Source organism: Ictalurus furcatus, chromosome 7, assembly GCF_023375685.1.
Source record: "Ictalurus furcatus strain D&B chromosome 7, Billie_1.0, whole genome shotgun sequence".
In the NCBI taxonomy this organism is placed as follows: Eukaryota; Metazoa; Chordata; class Actinopteri; order Siluriformes; family Ictaluridae; genus Ictalurus; species Ictalurus furcatus.
Genome location: NC_071261.1, coordinates 7,945,097 through 7,966,658, shown reverse-complemented (window position 1 = coordinate 7,966,658; position 21,562 = coordinate 7,945,097). Strand labels below are relative to the sequence as shown.

The window sequence follows — 21,562 nt, the reverse complement described above, 5'->3', positions numbered from 1 at the left end:
TTTTCTTATTTCTGTAAGTTGTGTAAAACACGAAGCTGCTTCTTCCAGAGCTATGTAAATCAATTTAAGTGTCAGCTACTTCTCTAATGAGCCCATGACGCGCATGTTATGATGTACTCGCACAATTAAACTCATTTCTTTGAGGGGTGACAAAAATGAACAGATGTGCAAGTCAGTATATAAAATCAGTAGGGATTGATATGCATAAAGAGGGTTCTTTTCATAATTCTGTGTGACCACACTGTATGCTAATAATAGTTTGAATGATTAAGGCTAGAACCTGGTGATAAATAATGAACACTTAAAAAATGTATGAAAATAAAAGCGTAGGCTGTGCACGTGCAATTTTACGTCACGTCTGTGTATATTTCACTGTTCTCTAAGCTCCCAAGAGTTCAACATTGCAGCCGGGCTGTAATTCATTTCCGTGTCTCTTTTTATTTTATTTTATTTTTGAATGAACACAGGTGGTACTTTGGGAAAATGGGACGCAAAGATGCTGAGCGACTGTTACTGGTTCCCGGAAACCAGCGAGGGACGTTCTTGGTCAGGGAGAGCGAGACGACGAAAGGTGAGGCTCAGTCGGAATCGATTTTTAACGTTGTTCTATAACACCGTAGATATGCTAGAGCAGAGAGCCGTTAGCATGGTGTGTGGTGCGTGAATGTTTCGTGTGTAAGAACATGCGTGAATTCTTTCTTTCTGACAGGGGCTTACTCTCTGTCCATACGCGATTGGGATGACATGAAGGGTGACAATGTGAAGCACTACAAAATCCGCAAGCTTGATAACGGTGGCTACTACATCACCACAAGAGCCCAGTTTGAGACACTGCAGAAACTGGTCAAACACTACACAGGTATCGTTGCACAACACCTGAGCAGCATGGTAAACTTGAATTCAAGCTTTTGTATATTTCATACAGTATTTATAAAAACGGATGTGTTGGTGATTTTAAAAAAAAAACGTTCTCTCTCTCAGCTGCTGAAAGTCGTTATGATGCGTGACGAGTACATCCATTGCTAAGTAGTGAACAGAACACCGGCGGTAAAACCTCCCTCACTTCTCTTAGACATGCGCACTCGACATAGTCCACTTTTGTGCCGGGTCTTATTTTACCTCATGCATCGAGTTCTGTAAATATCAGGATTGTAGCTATTTAATGTGTAGCTCCAACGTTTTGGTTATCTGTTCAGGAAGCATAGTCAGATTCCACATGGCGCATCAAGGAATTCAGGGCAAGAATGGGGGTGTGGGGTTGTTTAGTAGGGGGGTGTTAGTAGGTATATTGGCCATGTTAAATTTGCGTCTAGGTGTGAACGAGTGTATAAATGTGTGTCCGTTGTGCCCGTGATGGACTGGTATCCCATCCAGGGTGTATTCCTGCCTCACACTCATTGTTCCTGGGCTCGGCTCTCGGATCATGACCCCGGCCAGGATAGAGATACTGAAAATTGTTGGATGAATGGATGAAATGTTGCTTGCTTTAACCCTGAATATTATCTGGATACCAGTAAGCTCAGATTTTGCTTAACTAATGAAATGTCGTACTGTATTATTTGGTGTATGGTGGTTATTGATGATCTAAAGCTGAAGATGTGCGTTTTGGGGGTAGTGTTTGATGCAGCCTGCTCCATACGTTAAGAATGGGTTGGGTTGGGAATGAGGAGGTGGAAGGCTGAGGACAACTCGGAAGGGCTTTTTATTCGCTCTGTTTCTACTTTTGCGGTTCAGTAGACACATTCAACCACACACGCACGCGCACGTCTTTGTGCTGGTTGTCTCTCTCTCTCGCTTGCACTGAAGGCACAGACACACACACACAGTTAAACTTGGGCTAATCCAACACAGGTGAGAAACGCGTGTTACCTGCCGTTTCGACCCGCCGCCTCTCCATCCACAGCTGACGTTCAGCCACACGCTCGCCGCCACAGTCGCATATACTACGCTTGGTCCAGAATGTTACAGTGCAAAAATAAACACAGAAATGAGATGGCTGGATTTATTTTTTTTCCCCCCAGTTTGTCCGGTGAACTTGTTTAGGCACCAAAACTTCTTTGGGAAGCTGCTCTGTATGAGACGATGAACTTGAACGCAGTTATTCGAGTGATGCATTTTAAAAGGCACACAGTATAAATTTCACGCATTCTTTTTTTTTTTATTATTTATTTAGCCACCAGACTACTGACTGTTTACTCACTTTAACCCAACCCACTGTTTTGATGTTTGTGTCTGTGTTTAGAGCATGCAGACGGACTCTGTTACAGGCTCACTACAGTCTGTCCGACTGTGAAGCCCCAAACTCAGGGCCTGGCTAAAGACGCCTGGGAGATCCCACGTGAATCGCTTCGCCTGGAACTCAAGCTGGGCCAAGGCTGCTTCGGAGAGGTCTGGATGGGTAAGAGTTAAACGCACACACAGTGTTCTTTGCCATCCTTTCTAGTGATCAGGGTTTAAACAGTTCTGCTTTTGAGTGCATAATGAGTAGTCCCGCTTCTACCTCCCAATTCATGTTTAAGAACAAAAGTTTTTGCACATCTTACGGTGTTAAGAACTTCAGTGGATGGCTGATCTCATGAATATTCATCGTCCTCGTTGTTCTTTTCATTCCTTCACACATTTTAAACCATTGTCGGGTCTCATTAACATTTAAACGACTTACTGTTGTGATTTTGCACCCAACATGGAAAAACCACTAGTCTGAATGCTTTCTCCAATGCGTAAGATGTTGAGTATTTTCACTGTGCTACAACAGAGATTAGATAATAAAGGTTTATATAAGAGAGGTATTGTATTTAAAGTTCCATCTCACCACTTGTTTTCTGTAGAACGTCATCACTTAACATGCCTGCGTTTGCAGGTGTTGTCAGAGGGGGGAAAAGGCTTTTGCAATTTAGCATTTAGCTAACTGTGTTAACACAGTCTGCTGCAAGGTGAAAGGAAAAATACAGTGTGCTAACCCGAGTATCATGCATTCTTAAAAAGAAGCCGCTGGCCGGTTAACATCTGTCCCACGGTCCGCACAGAGCCCTGGAGCCGGACTTTAAACACCCTCGCTCTACTTCAAATATCCCTCGATAATCCGCACAAACATTACAGCCTCACTCGCTGTGCGTTTAAACTACACATCCCGAACTGCGCACTGTTTATTACGAGCAGTTTGAGGCTCAGTGTGGCTGTCTCTGGAGGAGTGTGATTTAGTAAACACATCTTACCGCTTTCATCGCCCCTCTCAAAGCCTACCCTGCAGCAAGTCTTGGCATACCACATGTGATTATGCAATCCCAGGAATTTTTCTCTGCACACAGCAGTGGAACTTGAGCAGTATTGACAGTCAGGTTCGAACCTGCTTTTGATATTCAGTGGAAATTCATGTGCACCATAAAGTATGCTCGTTCAGAAACGATGCGTTTCCACATACATGCGTATTATGAATTATATATAAGGAATAAAATGCAACCGAGCGAGGTGTTAAGCTTATAATCTATGACTGGGTGGTGTGATACGGCTGTTTAGCACCCCAAAGCTGTTATTTCCCTATAACGGCTCGTACCGGTGTTTTATTCCTCATGTATATCTCGGTAGTTTGCGATTTTTTTTTATTTGTAATGATCGATGTCATACTTTTAACCATTTATATTGACATGTAATATTTACATTTATTTACATTTATTCACTTAGCAGACGCTTTTATCCAAAGCGACTTACAAATGAGAAAGATACAAGCCAAAACCAAAAAACCAAGACCAAAAAAAGTCCTGAAGAAAACTTACTGACTGTTACAAAGCCCTGACACTGGAGCTTCCTTCCATGAATGATAAATAAGCGTCATTACAGAAAGCTTTAGATTATTGCGCGTTGTTTACCAAACACGTTTCTGTGAACGAATTGTTACAATAGAAATGAAAACGCATCAGCTCATTGCTATAAACTAGAGGTCGACCAATTGATCAGTTTTGCCGATAAACAATTGCTAATCTATCGGTTATAGACAAAAATCCACACACGGTTTTTCCCCGGTTGCGGAGAGGCTGAAAAGGGTTGGCTGTCATTATACTGTATGAGAGCGGCCTCTAGAGGCGAAACAAAAAACGATCAATGACGAATTTTGTTGTGATATTCGAAGTGTTTTTTAATTAATTTTGGATGTCTCCATTTTTATTGTTACTATTTAGTTCATTTTGGATGTATATCTTTTATTTACTTTAATATTTATTAATAGTTAATATATATTCATATTTAGATGTTTATTTCATTAAAACAAAGTACAGTACATTTTCATAGTACAGTCAGTACTGTTTATTATAAAAATAAACTTATCGATATCAGTGAAGTCCACTATCGTCGACCTCTTTTATTAAACCTATCATTTGAATTATGGCTGGAAATACTGTCAGAGTTTCTGATTTAGAAAATTAGTCAACTCCTTTTCCCCAGATTTCAACAGTGCTGTGGTTAAAAAGCAATATATCTCAATTTTTTTTTTCTCTTTCACGATCCTTATTTCTTTTAGTATGTAAAAAATGGCAGTAATCTCAAAGCAGTAGCTGCAGTGTATCTGTACCGATATCACTAGTTCTTTTATTTTCAGCTCGACTCTACATGCTTCTGAATGGTAATGTTTGCATATAATTTATATAATTGGACCCCTGGTTCTCCCTCTGTCTGTTCCCCGGTGTAGGCACTTGGAACGGTACTACTAAGGTGGCGATTAAGACGCTGAAGCCTGGCACCATGTCCCCCGAGGCGTTCCTTCAGGAGGCTCAGATTATGAAGAAGCTCAGGCATGACAAGCTAGTGCCACTGTATGCCGTCGTGTCTGAGGAACCCATTTATATTGTGACCGAGTACATGGGCAAAGGTAATACAGGATGTGCTCTGTAATTAGTATTAATATGGCGTGAGAATTTTAACGCGCAGGTGTAGCTGTCTAGACTTTGGCAGGGATTATTAAGAGGCAGGATGTCTGCATAATAAATATTGCATCGTGCGTGTGTGGGTGAATGAGTAGATAACTAAAATGGTGTCCTAGGTTCACTCTAACATAGGATATGTGAGTTGCTTGTTGCTTAAAATGTGTGTCGGGTTGGTGTGGAGAGAGAACTCGTGAGCGTGCAGTGGGTGGGGGAACCGAAAAATCGGCACACCATACACACCACAGGATTGGTGCGAGAGGTCATTTTAGCATGTCATTTGGATTCGTCGCTTCGCAGTATCATACCTATTTTGTGTAGAATTGGAAAAAAAAGAACAAACGTGAAATGCCACTGTCGGTTAGGAACACATCCAAACCCGTGCGATAGAGTTCAGGCATCTGTTTAAACATGACTTTGTTTCATGGAAGTTTCAACATTTGAGAGTTTGGCTTGGTTGCATTTAAGTAATATAGGAATGTTTTAACAAAAAAATTTGTCCTTGTGATGTCGTGTGTGTGTCAGGGAGTTTGCTGGATTTCCTAAAGGAAGGTGAAGGCAAATACCTCAAGCTTCCCCAGCTAGTGGACATGGCAGCACAGGTAAGAGTACATCACTCCTACGTTTCCTTCTTCTGCACTTCTTCACACCATGTCTTTCCTATTTTGCAGGCCTGTCGTGTCATATAGAACCAGCTGTTTACTGTTACACGAGTCAACAGTCAGTTGTCTAGTTTAGCTCTGAGGAATGTCTGGCAGAAGGTTTTTTTTTTCTTTTCCCCCTGTCTGCCTGTCACTTCTGTTTAATGCGCCATGGCATTTCACCATCTGCAGGTTCCACCCATTCCCAGGAGCTCTCATCCTCATTTTCACTTAACGCTCGGAGCACTTAACCTCCTCTCCTGAGGGAGCACTGCACTTTAATGTGCCAGTGCAGATTTGCACTTTGCTCTTAAACCAACTTATTCCCCTCCACCCCACTTTCTCTACGTCTGTTTCTCTCTTCTCTTCAAGCTGCTGTCACCACCACACTGTCTTAATTAAGCCTTCCAGCGTTTCTGTCTTGTCTCTGCCACAGAGGGGAGTATTTGCCGGATAAACATAAATCATTTGGACAGCTTCTTAAACGAGTGCTTGTCAGTGATGCACTGGGAATTTGACTAACATTTCCTATGTCCTTTTATTCCTCACACTCCCTCTGACACGGAGCTATTTAAGGTTGTTTTCTAATCAGCTGCACCGCTTTAGGATTTTGGTAATTGTCGTAATTCGAGGTTATACATGTCCTTAATTAAAATACTAATGTCCTTGACTGTAATTGCTTTTGTCTTTTCCCTAATGCTATTATATTTTCCCTTGTCTGCTTTTCTGTGATCTCTTTCAGATCGCCGATGGCATGGCCTTCATCGAGAGGATGAATTACATCCACAGAGACCTGCGGGCAGCCAACATCCTAGTGGGAGAAAACCTGGTTTGCAAGATCGCTGATTTTGGCCTGGCAAGGCTGATCGAGGATAACGAATACACTGCACGACAAGGTGTGTGTGTGTGTGGTTGTATAAAGCATTTTTAGACTGGTTTAATGAACCTAAACCGGTGTGTTCAGTGTCTTGCAAGTATTAACCCCGCCCCCCCCTCTTGAACTGTTCCACATTTTGTAGTGTTGGAACTGGAACGGATGTGATTGGGATGGATTTACACAAAGTAGCCCATACTACTGAAATGGGTAGGGGGGGAATCAATATAGTTTGAGTAATTATTCGTGTGTGAAACGAGTCACTGTAGATAATATAATTAGTTCAATGTGTGCAATTAAAGTGTCACATGATCTGTTTATAAATGCATGTGTTCCTTCCAGGGTGGATGTAACATAACACAATATAAAAAAGTACAAGGGGGGGTGAAAACTTGTGCACACAACATGTGCAGAAGCTATGTGAAATATAGAGGGGTAAGGCCAGGAGGTTGAGATTATGGGTTAGATGTGTGAGAAGATCCTGGAAGCGAAACATTGAGTGTATTTATATTTATTTTGATTGTGTCTTTTTATGAGTCATCTAATGCAACAATCTAAATGTTTTTGTAAGCAGAAACCAGGCTTTCGGGATCTTTCAGTATATAACTAGAAATTGATGTCTATAGTTTGAAGAAAAGTGTTTTTCCCAGCCTCAGCTCACTTTGTGTCGCTGCATCCCCTAATGCCCCCTGCTGGAAGACCTGCTAGACTGATTTAGAGCTTAGATTTTCTGTCTGGCGCCCTTGTTTCCTCCACCCTGGATCGCTGTTTTGTTTTGTTTTTTTTACTCTTTATATCAGGTGTGTCCAATTTTACCCGCAAAGGGCCGGTGTGGGTGCAGGTTTTCATTCCAACCAAGCAGAAGCCACACCTCAGTCTATCGAAAGCCAAGATCAGCTGATTAAACAGGTGGAAATAGGTGTGACTCCTGCTTGGCTGGAATGAAAACCTGCACCCCAACACACCGGCCCTTTTTGGATAAGATTCCCCACCCCTGCTTTATATCATACACTGAGCTGCCAGTTTCGTAGGTAAATCAAACTTGTAGCAAGACTCATTGGATATTTTATTTGGTACAAATATCATGGAAAGTCTCATTGTAACTACTTTATTATTGTGCTGCCCTCTGAACTGTAGTTGGATTCTTTTCATAAAATAAATTTGTACCAAAACATTTGAGAATCCTTGGATTAGGGAGCTGCATTTTAGACGGACAGACTTGGTAAGGATCGGGTGTGCTGTCTGATTACAGTGCACCCCACTGCTGAACTCCAGACTCACCGTAAACACTCATTATAGCCAAATGGCTACCTATTGGACAGGTGAAATGACACTCTTATTAAACCAAGGGCTATACTTTGTGAACGTATTCATTTCTTTAGTTGTTTTTTTTGTTCTTTTTCAAATCGTAATGATGGCATTGATCATGGTTTTACAATATTGTAACACTACCTTATTAAGAAATGTTTTTGTCCCCCAGATAAAGTAATACTTTGTTATATTATTTACATTGATGTAGATTGTTATTTTTAATCGAGAATCAAATAAATAAGCACAACGCATTCATTTTACAAGGAACGTTTTAATAGGCCTACACGGCAAATGGCGAATTTTTCATGGTTTCTTGAGACCTCATAATAATTCCACACCGGTGATGACATGACTGCAGCGCTAAAGTTTTACGTCATCAAATTTCGATCGGTCCGTGAGATCGGCCAAATTTAGAGACTACCAATCGAGTCATAGAAATGCGATCGTCAGCCGAAAGCGACCGGCGGCCGAACGATCTGAGCGTCCCTCCCTATATGTGGTCATTGTGTTTGTGTGCAAATGTTATCTTTATATGTCGCTCCCTTTTCAACGGGCTACTGTCTGTATGTTTGTAATATAATGTTATAGTATATTTATTTCAAGGCAGCTTCTGAAACTTTAGAGAACAGATGACTGGAGTTGTAATACTGGTTTCTGACACGATCAGGGTCGGAAACTCTTTGACAGCTAACTCTGTTCCTCTAGGAGCCAAGTTCCCTATTAAATGGACAGCACCTGAGGCAGCTCTCTACGGCCGGTTCACTATCAAGTCTGACGTCTGGTCTTTCGGGATCCTGCTGACTGAGCTCGTCACCAAGGGCAGAGTGCCATACCCAGGTGAGAGACACACACACACATATAATACGTGCACTCAAACCAAACTCGCAGCTCGCACAACTTTTCACTGTTGTGAAAAGACCAGGGTTCTTTTGTTCTACAGTATTAAGCCGCTTGGTTGAGATTTTTCACTCAGGCCTACACGGCAGCTGCCATTGTAACGTGACCCAACTTTAATTAACACCTTCACTGGCAGCCAGCTTAACAAAGGCTATCTGTGGATCCTTATCAAGGACATGATGAGTTGAATAGTATGGTGAGCGGCACTTCGGTATGCGCTCTTGTGCGCCACCTGCTGGATACTGCTGGGTGTGTGATGACTGAACGGAGGCTGCCATCTGGATGAGCCATGCATGGAGGCTGACTGGGCACCAGTTCTTATTTATTGCCATCTGTGCTGGCCAGGCCTGAAGCCCTCCTGCTGCTTTCACCACAACTTTCTAGCGACTTCAGTAACTGGGTTACTCATGCTTTCCTCTCTGCTCCAAGTGTCCGTCTTTTAGTTCTATTTTTATTTTTGATTGATTTGATGGAATAAATGAATTTTCTCCCTAATGTTCTCCCACATGCTTCCTCCAAGACATGTGAAGTTAGCCAACTACTTTTTTTTTTCCTTCTTCTTCTTTTTAACTTCTGCAGCATCCCAGGGCGGCGTAACGCACTCTGATCAAAGCTTTATCCGCCTTACACATGCATGAACTCGCATATGTCCACGATTGGGTACTGTCGCTGTGATTGACAGGGGAGGGAGCGTATACCATCCCTCACTCCCAGAGAGCATGGCGTTTTTCCCTTTGGACTCCCGGTTATGGATGGCCGTGGCATCGTGGGATTCGACTCGTGATTTCTGGGAAATTCACCGGATTTATTTTTCGTTTTCATATGTGCATATTCAGAATTCACACGAGAAAAAAAAACCGGACAGGATCAAGGCCTAACTACAATCCTTCCACTTTCTCTGTCTGTGCGTTATGTTTGCGCCCGTCAGTTCGGCGTCGTTCGAGCTCATGCCTAATTCACGAACTCCTCGTTCAAGTCCCGAATCCTCGGGTATTCGTGTACTCGGTAATGCACACTGAAGGATCTAAATTTCCACATTCGACTGCTCATGACCGGCTAAGCTCAGCATTAGCTACTGCACGTCAGTGTTGTAGAGCGGCATGCGTCGAATGTCGGGAAGCAGGAAGAAACAAACCGTAATGATCACTTAAAACTGATGCAAAGCTCTCATTAGGTAGTCGTGAGCAGGCACTTACACAGCACATGTGAAACACACCGAGTTGTGCATGCTGCAGAGAGCAGCTGATCAAGCATCCACTTAGGGTAAATTATGTAAGAGTTATCAATTAGAAGTAGATGGTGCTGATAGGCCACTTTAGTACAGGTCATAACTAAAGTCAAGTGAGTAACCATTGGCCAGTCATCTATCAAAATATGCAGGTTCAGAATCTACAGTAAGCTCCAGAATGATTTCCACTCTTGGTAAAGATTGGTTTGTGAAGCACTTAATTAGCTTAATCTTTAAGTGTATTTATTCTACGACGATAAAAATACATGCACTGTATGTCCAAAACTACGTGGACGCCTGACCATCACACTATATGTGCTCGTTGAACATCCCATTCCAAAACCTTGGGGATTAATATAGAGTTCCGGATAGACCCGACTCTTTTGGGAAGGCTTTCCACTAGATTCTGGAGTGTGCTCTGCTCTTTCAGCCATCTTTCAGGAGCATTAGTGAGGTCGGAGACTGCTGTCATTTGAAGATGCCCAGTTCACATTCTGCATTCCATTTCATCCCAAAGGCGTTCAGTGGGGTTGAGGTCAGGGCTCTGTGCAGGCCACTCGAGTTCTTTCTTAGCAAAACACGTCTTCATGGAGCTCGCTTTGTGCTCAGGGGCACCGTCATGCTCGAACAGTTTTGCTCCAAAGCACAACAATGCATGTAGGGGGCGTTGTCATGTTGGAGCATTCGCAAAACGTTGCTGTCTTCTGCAAATCATCGCCCATGTTCCATGGAGACATTTTTGCTCCTCTAAGCATTCTTTACAGTCTTCATGACGGTTTAGTACACTTGTATCCTCTTCCAGACAGGCTGTTTTAAACCCATGAATTATTGCTCACACTGGATTGTGTGCATTTTCAGGCATGGAGCTGTTTTTATAGTTCCTGCCTGATTGGTTAAAGTCAACACACTTTTCCCTGATTCATGGTGTAGGTGAATGGGTAGTGGAATTTGGCCACGCTGTGAAATATAAGTAGGAACATACTACAGTTCCATTTTCTTTCTATGAATTTCTATGGGCAATCACAATAATGATGTGGGTTTGTTCGAAATATATATTTTTTTATTATTTCAGTTTTTTTTCTGTACTTTTATCAGTCCCTCTAAGATTTTGCGTTCGCCGAAAATGAACGCAAAATTCTTGCAATTGCTTGAAATTTTTCTACATTACAGCAGATTTTCTGCATGTTTGGGCCACAGACGTTTTATTTATTTATTTTTCATAACCTTTTTACACCTTCATCAAGGGCGACAGTACGTCTAGAGCTGGCTGACTGTTGACCGTATCTGTGCTGAACACGTATGTCTACCCACGTGTCGATCATTTCTGTGCGTTTCTTTTTGTATAGGCATGGTGAACAGGGAGGTTCTGGAGCAGGTAGAGAGAGGCTACAGGATGCCGTGTCCTCAAGGCTGTCCTGAGTCGCTGCACGAGATGATGCGCCTGTGCTGGAAGAAAGACCCTGACGAGCGACCCACTTTCGAGTACATCCAGTCCTTCTTGGAGGACTACTTCACTGCCACCGAGCCGCAGTACCAGCCTGGAGACAACCTGTAGAGCCGTCTGCCTGGTCCCAAACCGGCTTGCTGCTTCCTCCCCCTAAACCATCTGTGCACACTTCCTTTTCCTCTGACTTCTCTTTTTTTTTTTTTTTGTTATATTTACAGCGGTGTAGGAGGCACCGTGTAACACCTTTTTTTTGGATTTTGTTAACCCTCTGTTGAGTTCAGGATAAGTGTGAAGTGAAGTTCGGTAGGGAAGCGAGCATGTCGGTTCGGAACAAAGCGGGAGCTGCAGAGAAAGTAATGACCGTAGTGCTGATTACATAAATGTCTATTTTCTTTCCCGTTTATTGTTTTAGTTTTCACACAAACACTACATTTTCTGACTGTTTTAAGATCAAGAACTGATTTCTTTTTGTTGTTATTGTTATTGATTTTTACTTTACAATTCACGTCCTCTCCCCCCCCCCCCCCCCCCCCCCATTTATTTCAATAGTTTGTTTTTAAAAAAAAGTGACCAATAACTGTGGTTGAAAACGACGGTATCACCTAAGACTGTCAGTGATGCTGTGACTGAGAGAGAATAGTGAAAATTATGAATGTATGAATAGAGTGTGAGCATGAGAGAGGGGGTTGGAGGGTGGTGAAGTTTGACTTTGTAAGTTAAAATAGTGGTGGAAAATAAGATTTTTTTTTATTGAATGGGGAAAAATAGATGATTTGTTTTAGCAATCTGTTCTAATTTGATCCATCATGATTGATTGATTTATATTTGTGAACCCACTCTTAGTGCCAGCCAAAAAATCTTTTAAGAGTGCACTAACCGTACACTAAGGCGATGAATCAGCATCAGTTCTGGGAAAACCTGTTTATAATTTGCGCACATGATATTTGTACAATTTTTTTTTTTTTCTTTTTCCATTGTGTAATGCAAGTCTGTCAGTTTTACTTCTGCATCTTACTGTCATGATTACTTCCAGGAGCTTGAATTTACACGAGCCCGACACTAAACACTTCAAATCTGCACAAATGTTTAGTCACTTTAGGTGAGAAACGGAAATACTGTCGCTTTATCATGCTGTGAGAAATTTTAGGTCGCTGCAAATCAGTACGAAAATCACCTTTATCCTACGACGAAACGTTTCTATCTTGATGGGTGTGGTTCCTTTCAGGATCCACGCACAGGTTCACTCCATCATCAAAAGAGCAATCTTTTGGAAAAGCGATGTTCAGTCTTGACCGTTTCAGAGACTTAGACTCAGATTTTTTTTTTTTTTATTACTACTTTTTATAACAGCACCCTTCAAAATGCCATTTCAAATCACATTAGTTCTTCAGCTTGACGGTTTATATATTGAAAGAGGACCTAGAAATTCGTTAGATTTTTAACAATAGGGTCTGCGAGATTTGTTCATACCGTGTTATGACAAAAGCAAAGTTAATTCCATGGAGAAATAAAATCCCTGCATTTCATATTGGAACAGAACCTGTTTTATCGTTTGTATCACCGAGGTAAATTTAAGAACGGGTGAAATCCCACAGTTCCGTCTGCTTCGTCACGTCCCCAGCTTTCCGACGCTGCTCTGTCGCCCTCCACAGGTTGACTGTTAGAATGATAAAGGGTGATGTTCTGGGCACTGTTACACTTCCACTGGGTGATACAAGTTCTGTTCTCTAAATGGAAGCCATCTCATTCTGCAGGGAGAATTGAGGGTGGTTTTTCATCACTTCCTGGTGTTTCATTTTTGTCCTTTCATACTGTCAGTTTGATGGAGTGTCTGCAATTGAATTGTGCCTGAACCGCGGATCTATAAACGGTGATTTCGTCGTTGTTGTTTAAAGCAGATAAGACTGGTCTAATATTAACAGTCCATTACCTCAGTAACAAAGTAATACAGGTGCTGTATTGAGTTGTTTTGTCTGTCTGTGGTTCTTGACGCAAGTTGAAATGCACTTCACGTGAAAGTCGAGTTGAAAAGCCTTGTGTGTGTGTGTGTAGAGAGGTCTTTACCTTTGTGTCATTATCCATTTGTTTCGGTCTCGAGGGGTTTTTTTGTCATAAGAACGAACTCCTCCTTCCATTTTCCCCCCGCCCCTTGACATCTGTGTGGTTTTCAAAGGGCTATGGACCAGTTTAATGGATCTCTTTTGTTCTATCATGGAGACTTTTGAAGAAGAGAACTGAAGCGCTTGGGCTGCAGGGTTGAAGCAGAGTATGGAGGTGTGTACCGTCATGTTGGCAACAAATTACTAACCTGAATAATTTGTACAGTGAAAAATAAAGTTGTACGTAATGCTTTTGAATCGTCTCTGGCTTCGTGTGCACGTCAGCTCACACAGCTGTGTACAAGTTTCATCAAAGAAATGTTCGTTCAAAGTGATTGACGCAAAGTATTCGAATTACACAATAACGCATTAGCACTGTTTGCTGTAAAGAAGCCACCGACTGACCGAAAGGGGAGAGTGGGGTCAGTTGTAATTTCTCTCAATTTTTCTTTTTGTAAATTTTGCAAATGTTCTCCAGATGAGGAAAATTGCTTTCCTTCCTCAAGATCTTGATTAATGACGATATATTGTTGAGTGTTATGATTTAAATTGCTGTTCTTTTCCAGGAATGCAGAGGATGCTACTCAGCATGTGCAGAATGTGCGGTTACCAGGGGTGTAACGATACACTCCGGTCCTGATTTGATTCAGTTTGCTTCTCAGAATATTTGAAACAAAATCTGACTGAAGATAAATTGAGTGAAAAGTCATAAACTGAGCACGGTTCGTTCGGAAAACCGGAGAATTTTTGTATCCAAGATTGATGATGGATAACAATTTTGTAACCATATTAATGACCTTGTATTATTGCAGATATGATGCCGGTTATGGTCTATGTATGTATTTTCCTTGTTGAGCAACAAAATTCTGTAACAGCACCTGAGGCATCATTTTAACTGGAAATAGAGCTCCAAAGTTGGCTACAATGCCCGGGTTCTGCCGTCTCGTTTTCAGGCACTGTAAATTGCAGAGCACAAGGCTGAGAGAGCTTTTTAAACTGTTGTCATGTGGTTGTGTAACCTTATAACCTATAATGCATGTTGGTTATTGCAATCTGGAGCTATCGGTTAGTACACAAGTGCAGATTCCCGGTAATGATGCAAGAATATGATCATGTGACCAGTGTGCTCTCTATATCTCTATATATTTGAACTGTATGGGTTGTGCAGACTAAGATATCTGGCGTTCAAACGGTGTAATTGCATTAGATGCATAATTAATATATTGCTAGCCCACATTTCCACGATGCACACTGTCACATTTTTGTATTTCGATTTGTTTTAGAACAGTGCATCATTACACCCCTTGTCATTACTGTAGAACATTGCTGATTAAGTGACTGATAATGTTACATCTAACCCCAGTCTCCCCTAACGGAAGAGTAAGTCTGGTATAAAATACCATGAAGTATTTTTGTTTCTATAAAACCTGCTCAGTGGTTGCCAGATATCCCAAATCTCATATGTAATCCATGGTTGCGATTCTAACTCGGTGTTTCACAGCATTATCAATCGCTTAATTTACTTCAATTTCATGTCTATTATACCTGCACAGTAAGTCTACCAATAAAACCTGACTGTGGTATTTTAACCCAAATTTAACTTTGGCACGAAAGGATGGTCTGACACAGTGAGGATGTATAATCGTGAAAGCTCCAGAAGAAACTGCAGATTATCAGATAACTTGCAGTTCTGATGGAACTTTTATTTACATCGAGGATAATGGAAAGAAAACAAACGAGAGAAATGGTGGATGTCTTTTGGTCGGGAAGAAAAAAAAAAAATAGCGAGATGCTAGAATTTGTTTCTAGGAGTGAGTCTTGACCAAGTAATCATTGAAGCAGTTTTCAGGTAAAGCTTAATTTATTTGAGAAGCTAAGTCAGGTGTATGACATCCGACCAACCTACTGTATGTACAGTACAAATTAAAATAACAATAATAAAAAATTAACCCTAGAAGTTTATAGTGTTTAATATTAGAGCATTATTAAGATAAACACATCATGACGTTATCAGACACTAATAGATCAAGGGTGTCTAGATCCAACTCATTTTATCTGACATGCCATTTTACGCTTAGTCCAATATCGAGTGGGCTGGACCAAAAAGAAATCAGTTTATTAGACCAGTATCACATCAACAACAACTCTAAATGTGTTCAGTTATGGCATTAATCTGAAATGTACATTCTGAATGCACAAGCGCAAATATATATATATATCACATACAAAACACATGAACAGACTGCAGTACATTACCAAAAGTAAAAAACAAACGTCCAAATTATGATTTACCATACTGTGTCTTGCATACATTTCTACATTTTGTAGTGTTATGACCTGAAACTCTAAATTAATTTAATTAGGAGCTTGTGTTAAATTGTTGCACATTTTGTCAGTGGCCGAGTTTATAGTCCTGGGTTTATTGCTCTATTTTTCTTTAAAAAAAAAATTCCATTGAATTACGGCTCACAAGTTAATATTAATTTATAGCATAAATTCTGAATTGATCTGATGGGCTGAGTTACAACCTTTTATTGGACTGATTCTAACCTGCTGAGCTGTATGGTCGACCCCCTACCCTAGCTGCTATACTAAACCATTACCATTACACTGAAACAGTTTACTGTACCGGAGAACTCAAATGTATGCCATGTTAACAGGTACGCCACACTTCTACACCTACATTCGTTTATCCAAGTGTTAAAGACCTCGTTCTCCGGACAGTCTCAAGCATCTTCCATCCTGTAAACACAAAATGTGACCCTGTCAAAAGTGATCTCCAATTTATACAACTACCTACACCAGGGGTGGGCAATCTTACCCGGAAAGGGCCGGTGTGTGTGTGTGTGTGTGTGTGTGTGTGTGTGTGTGTGTGTGTGGGTGCAGGTTTTCATTCCAGCCAAGCAGAAGCCACACCTGAGTCTATTGAAAGCCAAGATCAGCTGATTAAACAGGTGGAATCAGGTGTGACTCCTGCTTGGTTGGAATGAAAACCTGCACCCCCACACACCGGCCCTTTCCGGGTAAGATTGGACGTCCCTTTTAGCATTGTAGCACAAATATCAGGGTGTAGAACCAGATGTCACCTCAAAGAGTTAAGCTACAGGGCTCAGACCAATGGTTTTATTTCTTAAAAGACATTAAGGATACAATACTTGTTTACAATGACATTAAATCATACCGTTATAAAATATACATGTTTTGTATTTTTCCTTGCGCAAACATTGTGTTATATAACAGTTCTGGAAGCCTGGAGTCGAGCACAATTTTGGGATTTCCCTGCTTGAAAACACCAAATAATTTATTATTAGGTGCTGAGAGGGGGTTTGGGCAGAGAAATCACCAAACCATGCTGATATCTGGCTCTCCGGGACTGGAAATGTGTAACCATGTATCATCTGGAGCTCTGTCTTACCTGATCTTGTGTTTGTAGAAACCCAAAGCCTCATTGGCTATGTACTGGATGAAAGCAGGGTCTTGTGGCTGCAGGCTGCCTGGAACAGTGAATATAAGAGGAGGAGCATTCAGGATGTTCACTTCAACCTTAGTGTCAGCCGCCGGAGTGTTCATTCCTTCTCCTGGAACGTGAACTGCCTCTTCATTCTCCACCTGACGTGAGTTTCAATCAAAGCATGAAATTGATATTTCAGCGGTACGACCGCATCACTTTCAGAACCGTTTTGGAAATTGGAAATCACTCCAGATGGACAGCCTGAAGATCCATCCTGAGATTACCGTGGATGGTACCACTTAAAAACCATGGAGATGACTTTGGATCACAATTCATATGAAATGAACAGTTATGCTACGATGGTTTTAAGGACTGCAATTTGTCACTCAAGTCTTCATCCGTGAACAGTGGAGAAGTTCAACAAAAATAACTTCATGTGAAAACTATAATGAATATCCTGGTTAGACAGTTGTGCTTTTTAACCATTTATTAGAAGGGATTTATTTATAACTGCACTATCCATGATCACTCAGATGAGTTCCTCTGAAGGTTTCTTCCTCATATTGTCTCAAGGAGTTTTTCCTTGCCACTCTTGCTCATTAGGGATAAATTCATACATTTTAAATGTACATCCTGAATTTATTTGTTTCTCTAAAGCTGCTTTGTGACAGCGTCCATTGTTAAAAGCGCTATACGAATCGAATTGAATTTTCCTCTCACCGTGGTGACGCTGAAGAAGTTCTCATTCGTGACACCACCATCAGCAAGCTCAGCCACCCAGCCAAACTGGCCGGCCATGTTGTTGATCCAGCTGATGGTGTCCACAGTGTGACGCTCCGCAATACCTAGAACCTCTTCATACTGCTCCTTAGCAACCTCCAGAAGCCCAGATACTTCATTCAGCTCAATGTGTAACTCCCGCATGCTTGGACACTCTGACGCAATTCAGTGACAAACAGCAACCATATTAAACAAATCACATTACTCAGACTTTCACTTATATTTTATACTAATTAACATTCATATATAAGTTGTAGCACAATAATTGGCAATGTTGTAATGATATGCTAACACAGCTGATTTGGTGGTACCGTTACCAGAGAATAGAGGTCCCTGGCAGGCTTGGCACTTGTTCTGGAGTTGCCAGCACTCTGCTGACTGTCTGCGCAGATCTCTACACAACGTCCTGTTCTGAATGAATCCAGGGAGCAGATGTTTCTCTGAAACGTAGCATCATGTAAGGTATTACAGTAAACCATTATATGTGGGGCACCACAAGTTTTTTGAATGTTGGCATGTGCATCTTTTTCTGCTTAATGGTTATAAACGAAGGCGACTGAACTTAGAAACCTTTGGATGAGTCTCCAGGAACATCAAGATTTTACGACAAACCTAGATTATACAGGTTATCACGAGCTTTGACAATACTAGACATTTCTAGTATACGCCGATTCCGGCGTTGATGTTGACAACGACCTTCAAACACCTCTACCTTGTTCCGTCTCTTCTTCTTCTATGACCCCACGCAGGTCATCAAAAGCCTGCGTGATCACCGATTCAAACTCCTCCATCACGCTGCTCGTAAAGTCGACAAAGGACTCCAACACTTCCTTGAGCCCTACTCCTATTCCCTGCATGAAGTCCGAGTCCGGCGCTTCGATCTCCTTATCTTCCTGTGGCTTTGGAGCGAAGACCTGCTGCAGCGTTTCGTCCAGCTTGCTGTGGAATCTGAATACGAGTGCCATGCTGCGGTTTACCAGGATGTCAACTTTGGAGACCAGATCGTTAAAGGAGTCCTCTATCCTCCTCAAGTCCAAGTCGACCATCTCTGCACTCTTGTTCACAGTGAGTTCTTCCCGAGTGCTAGGCACACCAAAGTGTGCGTTTACCCTGTGGAAGAAGCCTTCCAGCTAAAACGAAAGAATCATCACCATTATCAGTTGTGTTTGTGGAGCATCTGTTTCATACTCATACGGTTTAAAACAAGGAAAGTTAAAAAGATTATTAAAAATTACTCAGACAAATGAAAAGAACAAAAACATACAGATAAAAACCATAAAAACATGTCACACTGAATATATAGCATGGTTTATTATATATGTGTGTATGTGTATGTATGTGTGTGTGTGTGTGTGTGTGTGTGTGTATATATATATATATATATATATATATATATATATATATATATATATATATATATATATATATATATATATATGTATATATATATATAAAAGGAATAAATCATAAGGCATGCTATTATAGGAAAATAATCAATGCCAGAGTGTGATGTGGCAACTTTGGTTACCTCTCTTGAAGTCTCACTTTGCCCATGATGATGAATTTTATTTATTAAGGAATGACGCATTGTACTTTTCTTTTTATTTATCTGTTTACCGTTACATTTACTGTTAGGAAAATTGTCAAAACCAGTTAGTTCCTGTTATAGTAACTATAAACAGTTCTTCTCTCACCAGCCTCCCTTCTTTCTCTCTCTTCAAGTTAATAATAATAATAATAATAATAATAATAATAAAGCATATGAATATGACTCCTAGATGGCTAGGCCTTTACAAGCTGTGATGTCAGCCAAAGTGAGTACTACGAAGTCGACTTAGTAGCATGTCCAAACTTTTGCACATAACACAATTAAGATGTTATTTTTAAGCCCATTAAATGTACAGTAACTATGCGTTAACATTTGTAGGAAATCCTTTTTTTTTAATAGCTTGCTGTAGATGTTGTGTTTACTTCTTTTCAATTCAGAAATCAATGAAATGTCATTTGGTCTTTGGTGCCCAAACTTTTGCACACAACTGTAATATAAACCTGTGATTTGCCTTGTAGCCAGCATTTTCAGAGCTGCAATTAAAAAAAAAAAAAAAAAACAACTAATCAACACCTTCTGACCTTCTAAGTAAATGGCTTAGTGTGGTCAGTATGTTGTGTCAGGCGTGCTATCGTCTCTGGATACGGTCTAGTTTTCATCCCACCTTATTGGCAAAAGTAGCAAAGCCACGACGGCAGGTGTTGTTGTAGAAGCTCTTGCAGGCCTCTTGCAGGCAGGGCTGACACTCATCCCACAAGGACTTCAAAGTCTCCTTACACTGCTGCTCAGCCTCATCCAACTTCTTTACCACATGCTGAGCCATCTCAGCCACCTCCTGTTGACAGATACATGGCTGTTATATTAAATCACTGAATCATTATTATTCGCTTTAGATGAGATTCTCTAGAGATGTTCTATAGTTTCACTACACTGATCAAGGCTGGAAGTATTTCACATCTTTGGTCTGTAGCCAGATGAGTACAAGATGAACACCAGAAGTGTTTCTTCAGCACCTTAAGAGCCTTTGCGAGGACTTTGCGATAAATTCTGAACATATTAGGCAGTGCTGCTGACCTTCTTCTTTTCTCTGCTGTTTTCAAGCGTCTTGATCAGTTGCTTGTGTTTCTTCTCGTTGCTGGCCATCACCTCTTTCATCTGCTTAATGCCATAGAGAGCTCTCTGCACCTCCTCATCCACGAGCTTTTCCCCTTCCAGAGAGAGTCCTGAAACAATCGGCAGAATGGTACCGTGTGTGACAGTCGAATAAGCATGTTGAAAGCAGCTACTCGATAAAACTGTACCTCATGGAGAGGTGTTATCATTTCAGACTCACGTTTGACAGTTTCGGTCGATACAGCCGGTGGAGCGCGACTGGGAGCTGAGTGGAAAACCTTCAGCAAGGCCAGTAAAGCCAGAGAGAACAGCAGCACCCGCATCTTCTCCTTATAGTCGCTCCACACTCGTAGAGTCTAGTTAAGAAACCTGCATTTACTAATAAGCAAATTGATTCCACTGATATAAATGTTCAATTTAGCACCTTAAAGGGTTCTTTTGGTTTGGTTCTGTGGAAGAACTCCTAAAGTTCCCATATCTATTCCTATAATGGAGGATATCTTTTTCTGATAAAGATCCAAGATCAAAGTGAATAGTCTTGAATATACTCGACGTTAAATATTAATTCTCATTATGAGATTACAATAAAAATATAAGATTATTTCTTTACACTCACTTCAACCTTGAAATGTTCTATTGACAGAAGGGGTCGTAGGGCGACAAATTTTTAGTAGTTGACCAGTAATGGAAAAAAGTGCTTAACGAGACATCTTTTCCATATAGTTAAAGCAAAAACCTGTTTCAGGACTTTGCTATTTTTAGGCTTTTATAGTCAAGTTTCAAGATGTCACCTTTGTGCCCTTTAACCTTGTTGTTTGTTTGTTTGTTTTGGGGTTTTTTTTGTTGTTGTTGTTACATTTACAACTACTACTGAAGTGCGCACACAGTATATGTGTAGCGTAATCTGAATTTGAAATAATCTAAAGACTAAAAGCATTAAATAAAGTATAAAAATGCCTATATCCGTCAGTCTTTCAGAGTTAGAGTTACTATTGAGGTAAGAGAATTTGGTTCTGTAAAATAACAACTCTAAAGTGAACACTAAGGGGAGCTGGAGTGCAGGCAGAAGGACTGTAGTAGTAGTGTAAGCATTTAGTAAACAGCGCTGTACTGTTCCCACTACAAATCATCATTCAAGATTCACTGAATTATTGAAAAAGAAAATGAGCTTAAATGAATACGTATAAAGCATAACATGTCATGCCATTACTGATATCTTGAGCATGAACATCACAAAAGTGATGTTATTAAACAAAAAA

At 40.9% G+C, this 21,562-nt stretch overlaps 2 protein-coding genes across 2 annotated transcripts in view; one reads left to right on the top strand and one right to left on the bottom strand.

Moving 5' to 3' along the window:
- Window positions 1-13,664, top strand: part of yes1 (YES proto-oncogene 1, Src family tyrosine kinase) — a 36,653-nt gene extending 22,989 nt beyond the window's left edge. Inside the window, exons 5-12 of the mRNA XM_053628150.1 lie at window positions 468-571; window positions 710-859; window positions 2,243-2,398; window positions 4,682-4,861; window positions 5,439-5,515; window positions 6,297-6,450; window positions 8,445-8,576; window positions 11,211-13,664. Of these exons, the coding sequence (XP_053484125.1) occupies window positions 468-571; window positions 710-859; window positions 2,243-2,398; window positions 4,682-4,861; window positions 5,439-5,515; window positions 6,297-6,450; window positions 8,445-8,576; window positions 11,211-11,419 (1,162 nt within the window). The 3' untranslated portion in view covers window positions 11,420-13,664. The remainder of the gene's footprint in view (window positions 1-467; window positions 572-709; window positions 860-2,242; window positions 2,399-4,681; window positions 4,862-5,438; window positions 5,516-6,296; window positions 6,451-8,444; window positions 8,577-11,210) is intronic.
- A 1,505-nt stretch (window positions 13,665-15,169) lies between these two features.
- On the bottom strand, window positions 15,170-20,841 carry clul1 (clusterin-like 1 (retinal)). Its single transcript, XM_053628152.1, has 8 exons — window positions 20,524-20,841; window positions 20,265-20,413; window positions 19,855-20,025; window positions 18,354-18,771; window positions 17,959-18,081; window positions 17,582-17,796; window positions 16,826-17,019; window positions 15,170-16,152 (listed from the first exon to the last, which is right to left on the bottom strand). Exons 1-8 carry the CDS (start codon window positions 20,624-20,626, stop codon window positions 16,137-16,139), a joined length of 1,389 nt encoding a protein of 462 aa, XP_053484127.1. The 5' UTR covers window positions 20,627-20,841; the 3' UTR covers window positions 15,170-16,136.
- Between the last annotated feature and the right edge of the window lie 721 nt (window positions 20,842-21,562).

Excerpts from the sequence above, each read along its gene's own strand:
- clul1 (XM_053628152.1), bottom strand. The coding sequence starts at position 20,626 with ATGCGGGTGCTGCTGTTCTCTCTGGCTTTACTGGCCTTGCTGAAGGTT. Across the intron at positions 20,414-20,523 it reads ATCGACCGAAACTGTCAAAC|GACTCTCTCTGGAAGGGGAA; the intron begins GTGAGTCTGAAA and ends CGATTGTTTCAG. Across the intron at positions 17,020-17,581 it reads ACTTCTTCAGCGTCACCACG|GTGGAGAATGAAGAGGCAGT; the intron begins GTGAGAGGAAAA and ends AACTCACGTCAG.